We start from the raw sequence: 15,676 nt of genomic DNA on the forward strand, positions 1-15,676 counted from the left end.
GAAGGAAAAGAAAGCGAGCAGAAAGCCAGACACTTCCTTCCACTCCTCTGTCAGCTCCACTTTGCATCAAAATCTCCTTTGTATGTCACACAGTTATTAAAGTTGTAGATGGTGGCTCTGTGCAGTGTGGCTGTGCCTGTGTCTTAGAAACTGGGTCACCCGGAGAGCGCTCCCTGAAAACTATGCCCTGACAAATCCATGCTGGCAAGACTCAAAGATACCCCTTATAATGTTTTCCTGCTTCCCCTTGTGCTTTGAAAGGAGCAAATAATGCTACTTTTTGTTGTGGGTTTTGTATCTTTTATTCAGCAGCTTCCCGAGGTAAATAACCTCCGGCAGGCAAATCTAAGGGGATGCTCCTATCTTGCTTGCTGTCTGCTTACGCTGAAATCATGATATCCTTTGCTTTCATGAGGCTCTTTATAAATATTCCCTATTTTTCCAAGTGGAGCTGTTATCAAGGAGGGCAAGCAACTCCTTAGATTTGGCTCAGGCTTCAGTTCCAGCTTCTTGCCATCCTTCTCTCCCCATCACAGCTGCAGGGGTGCAGGAGGGGAACCTGCCCATTATGCAGGGTACCGCTGTTGACATCAGAGCAGAGGCTGCTTTCCAGCCAGGGCACTCTCTAGCGCACAGGCATCCTTATATTGCTATCATGCTCTAGATAACACAGCTCAGGCAGTTTCTGAATGAGGCTGAGGGGTGAATCCTGTCACCCACCTGCCCTCAATGGGGCAGCAAGAGGTGGGGGGAAACCAGCAGAGCATAGAATGGGGCTGGCCCAGCTCAGCAATGGGCAAGAGATGAGCTGTGAGAGGGACAAGCAGAAGGGAACTGAAACTTGCTGACTGTGCGCAAGACAGAAAGATGTGGGGCACAGTGTCAGAGAGGGTGAAGATGGGGGTTTCCTTGGTAACAAACAGCTCTGTTTGATACTTGCAGTGTCAGTGAAGGGGTGGCAGAAGACACACCTCAGCTTTGCTGCTAAGGCAGAATGGCAAAGAGAGTCCTGGGGGCCAAATATGGATTTTTCCTGTGCTACTGTCAGTGCATTTATGTCCCTTATATCATAGAATCCCAGACTGGTTTGTGTTGAAAGAGACCTTAAAGCTCATCCAGCTCCAACCCCTGCCACGGGCAGGGACCCCTTCCACTGGAGCAGCTTGCTCCAAGCCCCTGTGTCCAACCTGGCCTTGAGCACTGCCAGGGATGGGGCAGCCACAGCTTCTCTGGGCAGCTCTTTAAGCAAATCTTAAGAAACTGTGAGCAGGACCAGTGATAGGAAAGGGGTTGGAAGGACCTGGCTCGGACACATGTTTGCTGGCATGGGGAGAGCTGTGGAGAAGGATTTCAGAATCCCAATATAGGGAAATGGAGTTGAGGAACAGAAAGTGCATCTTTCACCAGCTCTGGTCTAGACTCCACCTACCTCTCTGTGCTTCACCCCAGTAAATCACAGTGTGCAGGTTGTGAGCCCCATTTTACCAACAGAGGAAACAAGGCAGGCAAAGACAACAGGCAGCATTTATCATCTGAGGGGGCTCAGCGGCAGCCAAAGGCAGGCACGGACGGTAGCATCCCGTTCCAGCACACTGCTCTGCCTGGAAAACAGAGGGATTGCACCTTGGGAACAGAGGAGGGGGGACAGGATCCCACCAGATCCATCCCTGAGACTTAGTCCATGAAGGAGGAAAGGAGAGCGCCATTCAGGCATCACCTTGTGAATCCCGGAGAGCGGGAGCATCCCAGTGTTCCCACATCAGGCAAGTTTGGGTTTGCTTTGGATATGTTAAACTGGGCCAGGCTGGAGGAAGGGGAGATGGGGTAACAGTCACCTCAAGCCTCCTCTGTGTCCTCTGCCTAATGTATTCAGCAGTGTGTTTAGGGGATCTCAGGAGAATGAGTTGTCAGAGCATCGGAAGCAAGCGATGGCAAGGGAATTACTGCTAATCCTTCTTGTGGGATCCGACACTCGGCAGGATTTAAACACTGGTTCAAAAACGTTTAAAGACATAAAAAAGGACACCTTTCCCTTCTTTCATACAGTTTGGGTTGGTCACTTGCTGCTCGCAGGGAGCTGAGAAAGGAAAGAGGAACTTTGAGGAGAGGGAAAGGATGAGGATGGGGAGAAGAAAAGGAAAAGACTGGAGATTAGATCTGGAGGGAAGCCTATCACCCCCTCTGGGGGTGTAAGCTGCAATTAAATCTCTTTTGCCTAACAATACCTTATTGTTATTTGCACAGTGCTCAAGATGTGGCGATAGGAGAGGAAGGAGCAGGCAGGAGGCTGTTGTTCTCCTAGTGCTGCAGTGTCTGAAACCCTCTGGCTGGAGGCAGCCCTAGAGCAAGGGGATGCTTTGCCTCAGCCCAGCGTCTGCCCCAGCACCAGTCATGAATGGTCCTTTACCTTCACCCCTCTCCTCAATGCACCTCAGCTGTGGCTCAGCAAACCGTGCTGTTTTCATTCCTTTTCCTTGACTTCCAAGGCTCTTCCCAGAGCTGTCCTCATTTATGCAATGTGTGTCTCTCAGGTCCAGGCTGGTGGATTATTGACTTTGCCCTCTCCATGCCCTTGAAGCTGAGGAAGGTGAGTGCTACCGGCAGATGGGCTCTTCTTCATGCTTTGCTGTCATTCGTCCCAACCCTCAGCCTGAGCCACGATGGCAAAGAACAACTTGTTAAGGAATTGCTTCTTTCCTACCAGCATCAATTGCTCTCCGTCTCAGGCTGCTCGTATTGATCGACTGCACCTACTCAAGGCGTTGTGTAAAAGGCACTTAAGGAAGTTCATTCTGGGCATTCTTCAGTGTTTTTCCTCCTGAAGTACATGGACACAGCCTTTCAGAGGGTCGTGGAGCTTAAATTTTGTAGCAGTTCTGCTTTTCATTAAGGCACAATAATGAAGAATCATGAGTTTTCCCACTGGAGTTGTGGTTTTAAATCTGGGTGGGTGAGGACATACGTACAGTCTGTATTTGCATTGGGAGGTTGGTCACATTTAATAAATAGAAAGAGATTTCACATTGAACAGAGAAACAACAGCATAAGCCTGAACAAACACTGGTTTAAATGATGTTGTGGAGAGATTTAACTTTTAGTTGAACTCCTTTTATTCCAACCCCTCCAAAATAGTGCAAAAAATCACTGTTTCCACACAAAGTGCCTGTTCCAAGATTACAAGCCCATGAGATACTAAAGCAGAAACCCTGCTATGGCAATTTCTATTCCATACGTTCATTCTGCTACCTCATTAAATTACAGAAGCCACCTACAAAAGGGCATTTCCCAAAGGACAAACGCTCTTCCAGGAGCGTTCCAACCTGTTCCTGTCAAGTAGCAGTTGGGCCAGAGAAACCAGCTGCTGCTTCTTGTTTTGTTGGGGTTTGAAATGACACTGGCAGCCTGCGCTGGTACTTGGGGAGGCCGAGGGAGCAGCCAGGCTGCTGCAGCCAGGCAGATGCAGGCAGGCATCAATGCGAACGCCTTAATGTCTGTGTGTGAGGCCACAAATGCAACCATGCTAATGAGGTCTTGCTCCCTTCAGAGCCCTCATTCCAAACCACATCTTGGTGATGATGCCAGCACATGGGGCATCACAACGACCTGGTGTGAGACCGATGCAAGACTGGAGCTTCAGCCTCACCGGCATTTTGCATGGGTTAAATTAAGCACAGAGTGAAATCAGGGCACATCCCCATTACAGATGATATGAAATAGCCAGGGTGCAGCAGCCCTTTGGAGCTTCATCTCCATCTGGTTTTATGACCTAGGTAAAACAGGTGCTTTTTAACTGGGTAACGGGAATTAATACCTGGAAATAACTGGTTCAGCTATTTACATGAGAGATGAATGCAGACCTCCATGGATGTTTGGGTGCCTGCACATTTATTCATCCAAATGAGTAAATCACATCGAAACTATCTGTTCACATGGAGCACTTTCAAATCACAATGTACGCCAACACGTCTGGGACTTGAGACTGCTCAGAGTTTTCCTTTGGAATTTTGCTTCTGTAATGAAGGCAAATAGGAATGTGTGTCCGAAATACAATGTTTTTCCCCATTTACAGTATTTGGGAAAGCTGTTTTGAGTCTTCCAAAACCAAATCTGCTTTTTCTCTGCTGGATAAAAGGTGAAAATATACTTGTTCCTACAGCCTTTTCCCTCCTATACTCATAAACCAACATGTATGGAAGAAGGGCACTGCGAGGGTAATGGCCTCCTCCTCTGAGAGAGGGAGCATCGCCCCATCTCTCCTCCTAAAGTTGCTTTTGCTATTCAACAAACACTCTCTTTTTAAACAATGCTGCCTTAAACCCTTATTATAATGCCCAGAGCCACTTGCAGGCTTTCTGAAAGTCATTATTATAATTACAATCAAGAAGCATAGCACTCTGTTCATTGTGCCACAAATACATAGACACTGAATTGTTTACAGAGGGAAAGAGTGAGGGAGAACTGCAGCTTCAGTGCTGCTTAATTCAGGAGCAGGACCTCCCACCCCATCGAATTTTACCTCCTTTGTTTCCCAAATCAACTTGTAGATGCTGAAATCCAGGCCAATATTTGCCTTGTCCTCCATGCTCTCCTTTGGCCTCAATCCAGGCAATCTCGAGCTGCGCCCTGGTTTACCCCTTCCCCAGCTCCAGCCGCCTCTGCCCCTGGATGATGGTGATGCTATCAAGACACAGTGCGCAGGACCAGGAGCATCATTGCACCTTGGGAATTGCCACGACAGAGCTTAGCAGATGCAAACCAAACTCACTGTGAGTGAATGCAGCATGGAGCTTAGTTTTATTAAAGCTTCATCTTACGGGTCACAAGAAACCTTAGAGAGGGCTGTGGGGTATTTGGTAGTGTTATCTGACACAGCACAGAGGGAACTGTGACAGCTTTTGCCAGCACCAGCCCTGGAAGCAGTTCTGCCTCTACCTCAAACAGTGTCTAATGTTGATCTCGCTCATCACTGGCTTCCAGGGAGATGTTGCTGACTGGTCCTTTGAAAAGTGAGATGGATCAGGCCCTTCCTTCTGAATAAATATCAGATCTGATTCAGCACTCAATTGCTTCTGTTTTATCTCTGTGGAACATCATTGATTATAGAAGGATTTGCAAGTTTTAAACTAGAGTAATTCAGTGATTAATCCCAACCAAAGCCTTTTGTAAATAGAGAGCGATACTCCAGCACTATTCAATATTCCACACATCAATGGAGTGCTCTGTAATATGATTCAATGGCATTTAGACTTGCCTTCCCTTTATTCAGGGCAGTGCTGGGCTACATTTAGTTTAGCTAAGCCAGGCTTTTCTGATCTATCTCTTCTCCCTGGGAAATGTCAGGCACGTTCTCTGTGAAACAAAGGCAAATCTCTCCCATCTAGTGACTGTTCTGTTTAAGGCAGCAGCTCAGGGAAGGGCTGACCACACATGCTGAGGTGTCCACCAGGACCACGGCAGAATGGGGAGGAAGGAAGAGGTACTCTCAGCCTCATGGCAGGGTCTCAACGTACCTAAAGTCCACAGGCTTGAGGTTCCTACAGCTCCTTCCAACAGCGATTTTAAGCTGGTTCAGAGAGTGGAAATGCTTATTCTGGAACTGGCTGGCTGTAAATATCAAACCATTTTGCTCAGGTTCAATCTTGCTTATATAGGGCAGTCCCACACAGTATATCCAGAACACTGGATGAGGAGAAGCAGTCGGAGCAAAGAAATACTTTGATTTTAAAGTATTTCTACTGCTTCTTCTGGTCCACTGATCTTTTGGATCCCACAGGAAACCTCAAACCACTCTCTCAAATGCTGTATGATCTGGATATAAACTAGAGCTTCAGGTGATTGCAATATTTGGGGGTTTCAACATTTGGTTTTGGTCTAAAGAAAACTGAAATAAACCTGTTGGTGGAATTTTACCACCAAGAGCAACATCCTCCCCACTGATGCCATAGTTGCTCAGCATCAGTGAGGAGCTGCTGTCAGTTGGTCAGTGGCTGTAGGACACCCCATTTCCCTCTATGGGGTTTTTCCCCTGGGTCATTGTGCCAAAGGACTCAGACCCAAGGCTTTCAGGATTCAAACCCTGTTTGTTTCCCATCGCTTTCAGAGCCAAGCATCCTGAACCTTTGCTCTCCAGTGAGATTCTAAGCAACAGATCCTGAAGTTCCACTGAGTAAATGGCCCCAGGCCCCGAACCCGTTTCAGAGACAGACAGATGACAGTAAGAGCAGTCCATCCATTCACCAACCCACCAGACCTGCATGGATTGTTGGACCAGCTTTGGCTGACATCCATGGAGCTCAGGCATGTGCAGCTCTTCCAGCTGTTGTCACTCCTTAGCTTCCAAGTTCCCTTGGGAAAGGGTGACCAGCACAGCGGTATTTCTGTAGTGTTTCCACAGTGCCTCCATCCCCTTGCTCCAGCTATGAACAGCCACAGAAGAACCATCTTCTGAGCCATCAGCCAAGGCCATGATGGGAGACAGGAGAGAAGTGATCTCCCTTTCTCTTCACATGAGCTTTACCTGCTCATGATTCCAGTTTTTGCCTTCTAGCAGGACTCCTGTCAGCTGCCTCCAGAAGATGTGCCTGCTTATCTCCTTGTTTTTCCACTCCAGATAAGTGTTCCTCCTCAGGTATCGGGACAGCCCCAACCTCTGCCTTAGCAAGGCCTTATTCACTTCTTCTAGTACAATCATGATGATCCCAGCCTTTCCTTCAACCAGCTGCCAGGACTGGGCAATGTCAAACTCAAAGCTACACCATTTACTTTCCAGGAAGTCAGTGGAGATGACTGCAATGACATTTCTGCTACTGAGGAAACCTTCCTGGATGATATTGGTGACGATGGGAACCCCTGGTAAGAAATCTCTGTAGTAAAGACAAAGATGGAAGGGAGGTGTTCCTCCTTCCAAGGGTTCCACCAGCTCTTTCATCACCCATTCTTGGTCTTTGCTGGAGTGGATGACAAATGCATCATAGGTGTCACCTCTTTCTGCAGAGTGCTTACACCCGCTGAGCAGCACCAATGAGTAGTAGAGCTGGAAGTAGTACTTGTAAATCAGGAAGAGGAACACCACTGCAGCGAGCAGCATGGTCACTGAGGATGCCACTGTGCCTACATGGAGCTGGCAGGAGGACAAATCAAACCTTGACAGGGTCACATTCTTCACATATGCAGGTGTATGGCATATCATGGACTCCTTGTTCTGCAGCAGCTCCTGCTTTTCCTTGATCCATTTCAGGAAGTTCTCGTACACACAAGAGCAATCAAAGAGGTTTTGAGAGATGTCCAACAGGACCAGGCTATCAGGGAGGATTTCCAGGGCTGAGTCCAAGAGAACACTCAGCTGGTTGTTGCTGAAATCCAGGGCTGTAAGGGCTTGCAGGGGCTTGTAGACCACAGGATCAAAGCTCAGTAGCTTATTGTTGCTGATGTTTAGCTCTTTGAGTTCAGAGAGGGCATCAAATGTACTTCGGTCCACATGCACCAGTTTGCAACCTGAAATGTCCAAGGTGTGGAGGTGACTCAGGTTTTTGAAGTTGTTGGCCAACCTATTGCTCTCAAAGGAGTTGCCTGCCATCTTCAGCACTCGCAAGGAGTTCAGGCCACAGAATGTACACTGGGACTTAACATGAGTTCTGGTATGAGAAATGTCAAGGTAAATGAGTTTCTGAAGGGATAGGAACACAGGGTAGGAGCCAGGGCCAACTAACTTTGTGTGCTGAAAGTCCAGATACAACAAGTTCTTCACATTAGTGAAATCTCCAGTCACGCTGATGTCCGCGTTGAAGCTGAGGTTCAAGTGCTTCAAGTTGGGACAGTTGTGGAACTTAGGGGAACAGCAGAGAGTGAAGGAGAGGCGATTCTCACTCAAATCTAGGACCTCCAGGTTACGCAGGTCCTCAAACTTCTCCCGGAAGCTGTTGAGGTGTTTGCTCTTGATAATACGAAGCACTCTCAGCTCCTTGAAAAGAGACAGCTTTGTGGCAGGCACTTGTTTAAACTTGCATTTCTTACACTCCAACTGCTCCACTTGAGACAACATAGGAACCTTTGATATCTCCTCCAGCTGCAGGTCCACCAAGCGGATGCTGGAGACGTTGCCTAAGCAGTTAAAAAGAGTGTCTGTGTTATTCTTGAACCCCCTGAAGGAGATTAAGACAAACTCTTGCATTCGTACCTGGCACAGTCCACTCAGGAGCCCGCTCTTAAAGTCCACCAGTCTCTGTTTGTCACTGAACTCCCCTACTATTAGCCTATTGACCTGTAAACCAGTCAGGCCTTGAAGAGAAGAGCGCATCACATTGAAGTTCTCAAAAGAAGACCTTAAAACCAGCTCGCTAAGATGAATCTTCGCAAAGGACCCTGGCTCTATGCATTTAATGTAATTCAAGGACAGTACCAGTGTGAGGTTGAGTCTGTTCACTTCCCTCAGGACATCAAGGTCTCCTCTGGAGATATATGTGATCTTGTTAGAGAAGAAGCTCAGGTGCCTGAGAGAGGTCAGGTTGCTGAAATACTTTGGAAGCTTCAATGAAGTAATGTTGTTGTGGCCCACATTCAGCTCCTGCAGGGTATGCAAGTGGTCAATGGGTAGGTCATTCAGAGAAGTGATGTTGTTTTCCACCAGCACTAGCTTTTTCAGGGATGTTAAGCCATAGAAGGCTGCTGGTCCCAGGTCCTGGAAGGGATTGCCAGTTAGAATTAAGGTGGAAAGTTTACGAAGACCCTTAAAGGAGTTATCTTCTATTGTCTGGAGGTGGCACCTGTGGGGCAGAGTAAAAGTACATGAAACACTGTCCCCTTCATGTTCACTAATACTGCAAGTTTAATCGCTGGTGCAATGTTCTCAAGCTCAACCTCACCATGGAGTTGGCTTGGCTTTTCTGAATGTGCAAAGGGAACCCTTGAACATCAGGAGAGCCCCTTCACCTCCTCCCCCCTCTTGAAATCTGAACTTTAATTGCAAAGCAAGAGACCTCGAGCAATGGTGAAGGTAAAAACTTCATGCAGGCAGCAGGAAAGAAGAATTTAGGCCAAAGGAACATTGCGATGAGCATCACCGATGGCGGAGCCAACCAGATAAAGCACTCCCTTACACCTTGCACCCTCACAGCCTTCAGACTGTTGACTCAGCCACATCTGGGCAGTCCCAGTGGCGCCAGCATGATGCAGCAGTGGCAAAGCTCACCGCTCTGTTTTGTTATCTGGAGGGAATAGACCCCAGGCCATGCTGTTCCTAAATGAGATAAGGAAGCTGGGAAAAAGAGGGTGGCCACATGTTTTCACATGGGAAGATTCAGAATTTGAGACCCAAATCCATTCCACAAGGAATTGAAGCAAAATTAGTTTCATAATCCAGCCAATTGCCTTACAGCAAGCAAGTTACAGCCACTTCAGAGCTGTAACTGCGACGGGACTGAGTGACACCTTTCAGTGAAACAATTTACCCAGAGATACTGCTGCCACAAGTCAATGGAAATGATACATCAATTCATATTTGCCAATAAGCCTTCTCCATCTGTTCTCTCAAACATGTGAGGAGAAGGGAAAATAGCCTTCCACTGTCTGAAGGGGGCCTACAAGGGTACCGGAGAGGGACTCTTCATCAGGGACTGCAGTGATAGGACAAGGGGTGATGGGCTCAAACTGAAACAGGGAAAGTTCAGGTTAGATCTAAGGAAGAAGCTCTTTACTGTGGGGGTGATTATGCGCTGGCACAGGGTGCCCAGAGAAGTTGCAAATGCTCCATCCCTGGCAGCATTCAAGGCCAGGTTGGACAGACCCAGCTGAGCACAGAGGGTGTGCACTCAGTAACTGGACTTAAAAGCTGCACATCACTTGGCCGTGGGGATGTGCAAGAGGCAGGCACAGGGATAAAGTCACATGGAAAGAACAGCCAAGACCAACAGACCCCCAAAGGAGCAAACACAGCAGCCCAGCTGAGGCAAGATAAATCAGTATCCACATGAAAGAGCTCATTACCTTGTAAGATCCAGAAGCTGCAGTTCAGGGACCGATGCAAAGTACTCTGCCCTCAGTGACTGCAGGTTGCTGAAACTGAGATCCAAGTTCTGGGTGGTGTTTGGGACTTCAGAGGGGACTCCGGAGATGTTCAGTCCCATGCATCTGAAAGCTTTGTTAGGGATGACCTGTAACAGTGGCAGATCCAATCACGGTCAGCATCTGCTCTTCATTAAGTGCTAGCAAATGACACAGCCAGGAAAGCAGGAGCAGAGTGACTAACCTTGTAGTTAACTTCTAAGTGAGCTGCCCTGAGCTTTAGGATATGATCTTATATATCCTAAGCACCTTCCCTACTCCTAATAGAGACAATCCTGCTCCCCAGGAAAAGCTACATTCCTTGATGACTGAAACAAGTGCAAAACTGCAGGATAGTGTTCCTTGAGGCTATGGATGACCCAGAAGCAACCTTCGAGAGAGCCAGCAAAACAAACACACAAGGGGGCATTCAGGATCAGCTTTCAGCTTTGTTACACTGCAGATAAGCAAGCAGCACAAATCACAGTTATTCTTTAAGTAGTAATTATTGGCAAAAGCTTGCAAAAGGCTGTTGATCAGTGCCAGGTACTTGGGGTACTGGTGAAATCACTCTAGAGCACAAAATAAGGCAAAAATAGTGTATTTTGCAGAAGTTATAGGCAAGGCTTGAATCTCTTCCAAAGGAATCCTAATCTATTAGATTAACTGTACTGCAGTAACCTCAGAGGTACAGAAAGGCAACAAGGAGAAATGCTTCGTGCCATTGGTTCTGGATCTCAGGTGTTTTTGAGACCAGCATTTACCTCAAAGACTTCAACTGCCTTGGGAGCAGCCTTGGAGAGAAGATGGGCTCGTGCCAGAGAACTAACACCCAAACAGACTTGATGCACGGATTTCCCAAGCCGAGGGAGAAGTTGCACCAAAGAAACAGAAGGATTTGTGCTTGTATAGAGACCACGTACCTCCAAACAGGGACTGAGGAGGCAGCCCACCAGCTGCAGCAGCACCACCAGTGTCCACAGGGGAAGAGCTCTTCTCCTGGGCATCTTCAGGAGGCCAGGATTGCAGGAGAAAGCAGCATGGGTATCACTGCAGGACCTGGAGGGGGGAAGCCCGAAGTGCCAAGCGTTGTGTTTCACCACTCCTGCTTCTCACTGCACGTCACTGAGAGTTGCAGAGAAGCAGGAGGGAAGTGAAACTGGTACCCCCTGGTTTGTAGACACGTGCTGAGTGAACGGCTCTTCTTGCACTAGTCTAAAGACATGTTTAACTAAAACAACGGACAAACAACATGAAGGAAAGGAAATCAGGAAAGGTAGAGTTTGGACTAGGAATGAAAGAGGAATAAGGGTTGTATCAGTGTCACTTGATTGCCTCAGATTAGATTGGAGAAAATAAAGAAACTTGTGTGAGATTCTGAGTTCAATTTGAGCAAATCCTTGCTTCACATAATTCAAATCGCTGCACAGATCAATGGCTCTGCCTCTGTAACCCTGCCATGCTCCAAGCAGCACCACGTTGGCAAGCAGCGAAGTGCTCGGCTGTGGCAGAGGTTTTCCTACGCCAGGCTGCAACAGGTTTATCTCTGGCTGAGCTCTTACGAACGTAGCATGTAGGATTTACCCATCTGCTTGCACCTCAGTATTGCAGTCCTCACAGGAACAAGGGGCACGTGGCCACGCACAAGGAGTAAATACTGGAGGTTCATAGAGTGGTGAGAACCCAGGACTTTACAGCCCTCCTCACCCTTTCCATGGGTAGTGGGTTGCTGGGGCAGCAGCCAAGAGAGGCACAAGCATCCCAGCTGGGCTGAGAGCTCCTATCTGCCCTGGTCATACCTAAATCCATTTGATGCCTTGCTATAACAGTGGGTACATCTCAATACCATCCTTAATTTACAGCGTAGACCCAGCTATTGTTTCTGGAAGAGGCTTTGTAAAACCTCACAGTTGGCAATATTAATTTAAATCCTTCTAATAAAGCTCCTGCCTTCATAAATGAATATAATAAATGAACCACTGATAAATGGTGGTGCATTCATGTATCTACTCCTGGCTTTCTGTAGATAACTAAGGAGTGTTATTGGGTTCCAGCCATAGGGTTGCTGGGTATTATTAACACCACAGAGACAGAGAACTTGCAAAAATGCAGGATGAGGATGGGCTATTAGCCTGGAAGTAGGTGGAATAGGGAGCGACTACTCATAGAAGTAATAATGTGAAAATATTAGCTATAAGATATTAATTATTGTTAGATACAAGATGTTAATATGAGGTATAATTTCAATGAAGGGGTTATGCAATGTAAATCGGAGTCTTATCTTTATTTTTGCAGCTGCAGAGATGGCAGTTAAGTGAAAGCATGGCTGCCCCATCCCTGGCAGTGCTCAAGGCCAGGTTGGACACAGGGGCTTGGAGCAAGCTGCTCTAGTGGACGGTGTCCCTGCCTGTGGCAGGGGGTTGGAACTGGATGAACTTTAAGATCCTTTCCAACACAAACCAGGCTGTGATTCTGTGATAAACTGCAATATCAGTCCAATAGCAAGGCACTGATAAAGGTTAAACTATGGCAGGGGGATAGATTGGATTTCTTTGGCAGGTCAGTAGAGGGTCACTGAGACATGGGGACATCCTAATGCAATGGATGATCTGTGCACTGAAAACTACATGGCAGCACAATGGGAGCCAAACCTGACACCCTGATGTACAGCAGATAGTGCCTATTCAGCAAGCAGAGCAAAAAAGTTTGTTGCAATTGGGCAAGTTCTCCAAACTCCCTGTTCTGAAAAGGCGCTGGTAATTGCAGGTATTGCCTTTTCAGATGGAATCAGGAGTGAATGGAAACAATTGCTGACTGCTTCTGTGCCTGGATTAAGGAAATTGGCAGAGCATCATGTGTCTGCGGAGAGGACAAATGAGTGCATCTTTTAGCATTCAATATGCAGAACGAAGCAATCCACATTTAATTTGTATCTAAAGCTGAGATGAGCTTGAAGTATTCTCTAGAAATTACCATTTCAATGGGAGCTCACTGAAGATGCTGGAGAGTTTGGGAGCATCACAAAATCTGTCCAACAGGGGTCAAGTGAAAAGTGCAGCTTGAAGGACATTGAAAGAATGCGCTGCTTCCATGACAAGGAACAGTTTCACAGTACACATCACCACTTTTTCAAGGACAAATCATACAGAAACTGCAAGGGATGGGGCACAAGCAGAAAACATGCAAGCTAGCAAATCAAACCCAGCTTAGAAACTCAATGCTGGTTAACTTCATATTCTTCAGCTTGCATACAACAATGTGCAATGCCTGCAGAAAGCCAAAATGTCTATGTAATTGCCTCTTTTGGTTCCCAAGAAGCAAAAGCATTATTTGGAATCCTTTGAAGTGACAAGAATAACATCCTAAATGAAACATGATTCACTGTGCCGGGAATTTGCTGGTGGGATCATCAAAGATCTCTTAGAAAGGAGGTGTTAGAGAAAATATGTGTTTCTAAAAACACATGTCCAAGTCATCTTTGTCCTCCGAACATGATAAGTAACATAACAGTAGACAGCATATACTAACCTCTATGATCTCAAGCAAGACATTACATAGTGTAAAAGGACCACAATGTAGGTGGACTGACAAAACCATCTTAAGTACAAGAAAATAACTTGTGAAGTCGAGTCAAAAAGAAAAGTTAGCTAAGCTCTTGGACAAGACAACTGGTGATAGCCATGAGAACAGATAGGGCTGATGTATCTATGGTGGCTTCACACCTAAGCCAGTATCACACATAGATGAACAGCTATTACTCAGAAGAGAGGATATATTTGCCTCAGCAGTCATCCTAAGCAGTTCCCCAAATCTATTTGCAAATGGAGACCAAGGAATACAAGAACTGTTTCGGGATTAAACAAACCAGGTCTTACTTTGAGTGAAAGGACCATCTATAACAACTATTTGGTTGTGAGTCATGGATCAGGTGGCAGAGAGCATTCCCGAGATGCTGGCATATACACATATACACAACACAGCATATAGGGAGCACCACAAGAACTTCCAGAAGTACTTGAGAAGCTCAGGTGTGCATTCAAGCTACCCCAGTTGACCCAATACTGCTCTCAGATGGGTTGCAGCACTGGCCATATGTGCCTTCCTAACTAGCACACCATCAGCTAAAGCAACTCGGCTTAGCAGTCACGTAAGTTGTGACTTAAACCAGGTCACATTGCAGCTGGGGTCTAGGCTCAGGGTGTGTAGACAGTTACTGAGTCCTTAAGGTTAAGCTGACAATTGCCAGTCCTTGTAGTCAGTAAGTCACTCACCTGCCCAAGCCTAAAAGGAAAAGCAAAAGGCAATGTCTCAAAACTTAAGTAGGACATTGAATTTTCCCGGCCATTCTGCTGGGAAAAACAGTTTGTATCAATCACAAGGAAAAAAAATGGGGGGAAAAATACAGCTTTGAGATCCTTTTGCTGCAAATTCCACAAATGCATCGCTGCTTCCTGGAATGGGTGAGTCACCACCTCACACAGCAACCGCAGACTGACCTGGATAGAAACAGTGCTGAACCACAAGCACCCTGTACCACGGCTGGTGCACTCATCAGAACAGGTCCCTAGCACAGTGCCTTGGTGCCTGTAACTCTCACTTGTGATGCTTCCCTGTAGGAATTGGGTGTAATAATCTCACACTTGATAGAAGATCAGCCTGGAAGACCCACTGCCTCTGCTTGCACCTCTGAAGAAGAGAACCACATTCAGATTGAGAGGAGCTCTGCATTTAGTTTAGGGTGTTTAGACAGCTTCGCTGCTGTCTGCCTGAGCAGTGATTGACTCTAGTTACAGATCATTTAACTGCTAGTTTCAAAGCAAGGAGCATCAGTAATGCAGATTACTTGTCATGCCTGTGACTGGAAGTGACAGGGAAGGACACAGAGGTGGAATCACAGACAGTTTCTACATGCTGTATAGCAGAGACCAAGCCCCAGCCCATTGCCAATGGTGCCACCTAAGCCAGACAGAACCCAGCATAGCTGTAGTGTTTCCCACTGCAGAAAAGGACAGATACTGGTGTACGAAGGGGAAAGAAAAACCCCAAAAGATGACATCCAAGTTAGTTTGATGAAAAGCAGCCAAGCCTACACTGAAGTAGGTAATATGTGTCATCAGATGGATTATTCCCCAAAGCCAAGGTCATATGAATACCCCAGAACTATTCAAAAGCTATTAGGGAAGAACTGTGTCAAGTAACCAGGGACAAATATACAACTAGAAGAAGTGATTAATCAGTGTCAAGACAGTCACTATCTGTGGCAGCTACTCCATATGGACTATGTCAGGTCAGTTAGGAGCCCTACATTCTACTGAAGTCAATGTTTGATCTGAATGGTTGGAAGGATTTCACACAGATGGTGGAAGCGTCCAGACTCGCTTGCCAAGCATCCATGGACAGGCAGAGAGTGACACTGGAGCCCCCTTGACTCCTGGAGAGGGGCATTCTGGCACCAAAAAGCCCAGCAGCTCCCTCCCCTTCTGCCTTGGATGAACCATGGTCACCTCTTGGCTGGCCACAGAGCCAGGGACTCACTGGCCATCAATGTGAGGATGCTGTCAGTGCCTTGGCATGGAATTGTGCTGTGCCTGCAGCCCTGCTAAAGGTGGATTGCCACCTCAAGACCAACACTGGCTTC

General features: G+C 46.9%; 1 protein-coding gene across 1 annotated transcript; it reads right to left on the minus strand.

Moving 5' to 3' along the window:
• Positions 1 to 277: 277 nt before the first annotated feature.
• TLR4 (toll like receptor 4) lies at positions 278 to 11,045 on the minus strand. The gene is made up of 3 exons (XM_065695705.1): positions 10,962 to 11,045; positions 9,982 to 10,148; positions 278 to 8,762 (listed from the first exon to the last, which is right to left on the minus strand). The coding sequence occupies exons 1-3, from the start codon at positions 11,043 to 11,045 to the stop codon at positions 6,503 to 6,505; spliced, it is 2,511 nt and encodes an 836-aa protein (XP_065551777.1). The 3' UTR covers positions 278 to 6,502.
• Between the last annotated feature and the right edge of the window lie 4,631 nt (positions 11,046 to 15,676).

Source organism: Lathamus discolor, chromosome 15 (assembly GCF_037157495.1).
Source record: "Lathamus discolor isolate bLatDis1 chromosome 15, bLatDis1.hap1, whole genome shotgun sequence".
Lineage (NCBI taxonomy): Eukaryota > Metazoa > Chordata > Aves > Psittaciformes > Psittacidae > Lathamus > Lathamus discolor.

What these genes read in the sequence shown, in the direction of transcription:
- TLR4 (XM_065695705.1), bottom strand. Translation starts at nt 11,045, where the DNA reads ATGCCCAGGAGAAGAGCTCTTCCCCTGTGGACACTGGTGGTGCTGCTG. An exon ending in TCCTCAGTCCCTGTTTGGAG is followed by an intron (nt 10,149 to 10,961) that starts GTACGTGGTCTC and finishes CCACTGTTACAG; the next exon opens with GTCATCCCTAACAAAGCTTT. An exon ending in CAGCTTCTGGATCTTACAAG is followed by an intron (nt 8,763 to 9,981) that starts GTAATGAGCTCT and finishes TCTGCCCCACAG; the next exon opens with GTGCCACCTCCAGACAATAG.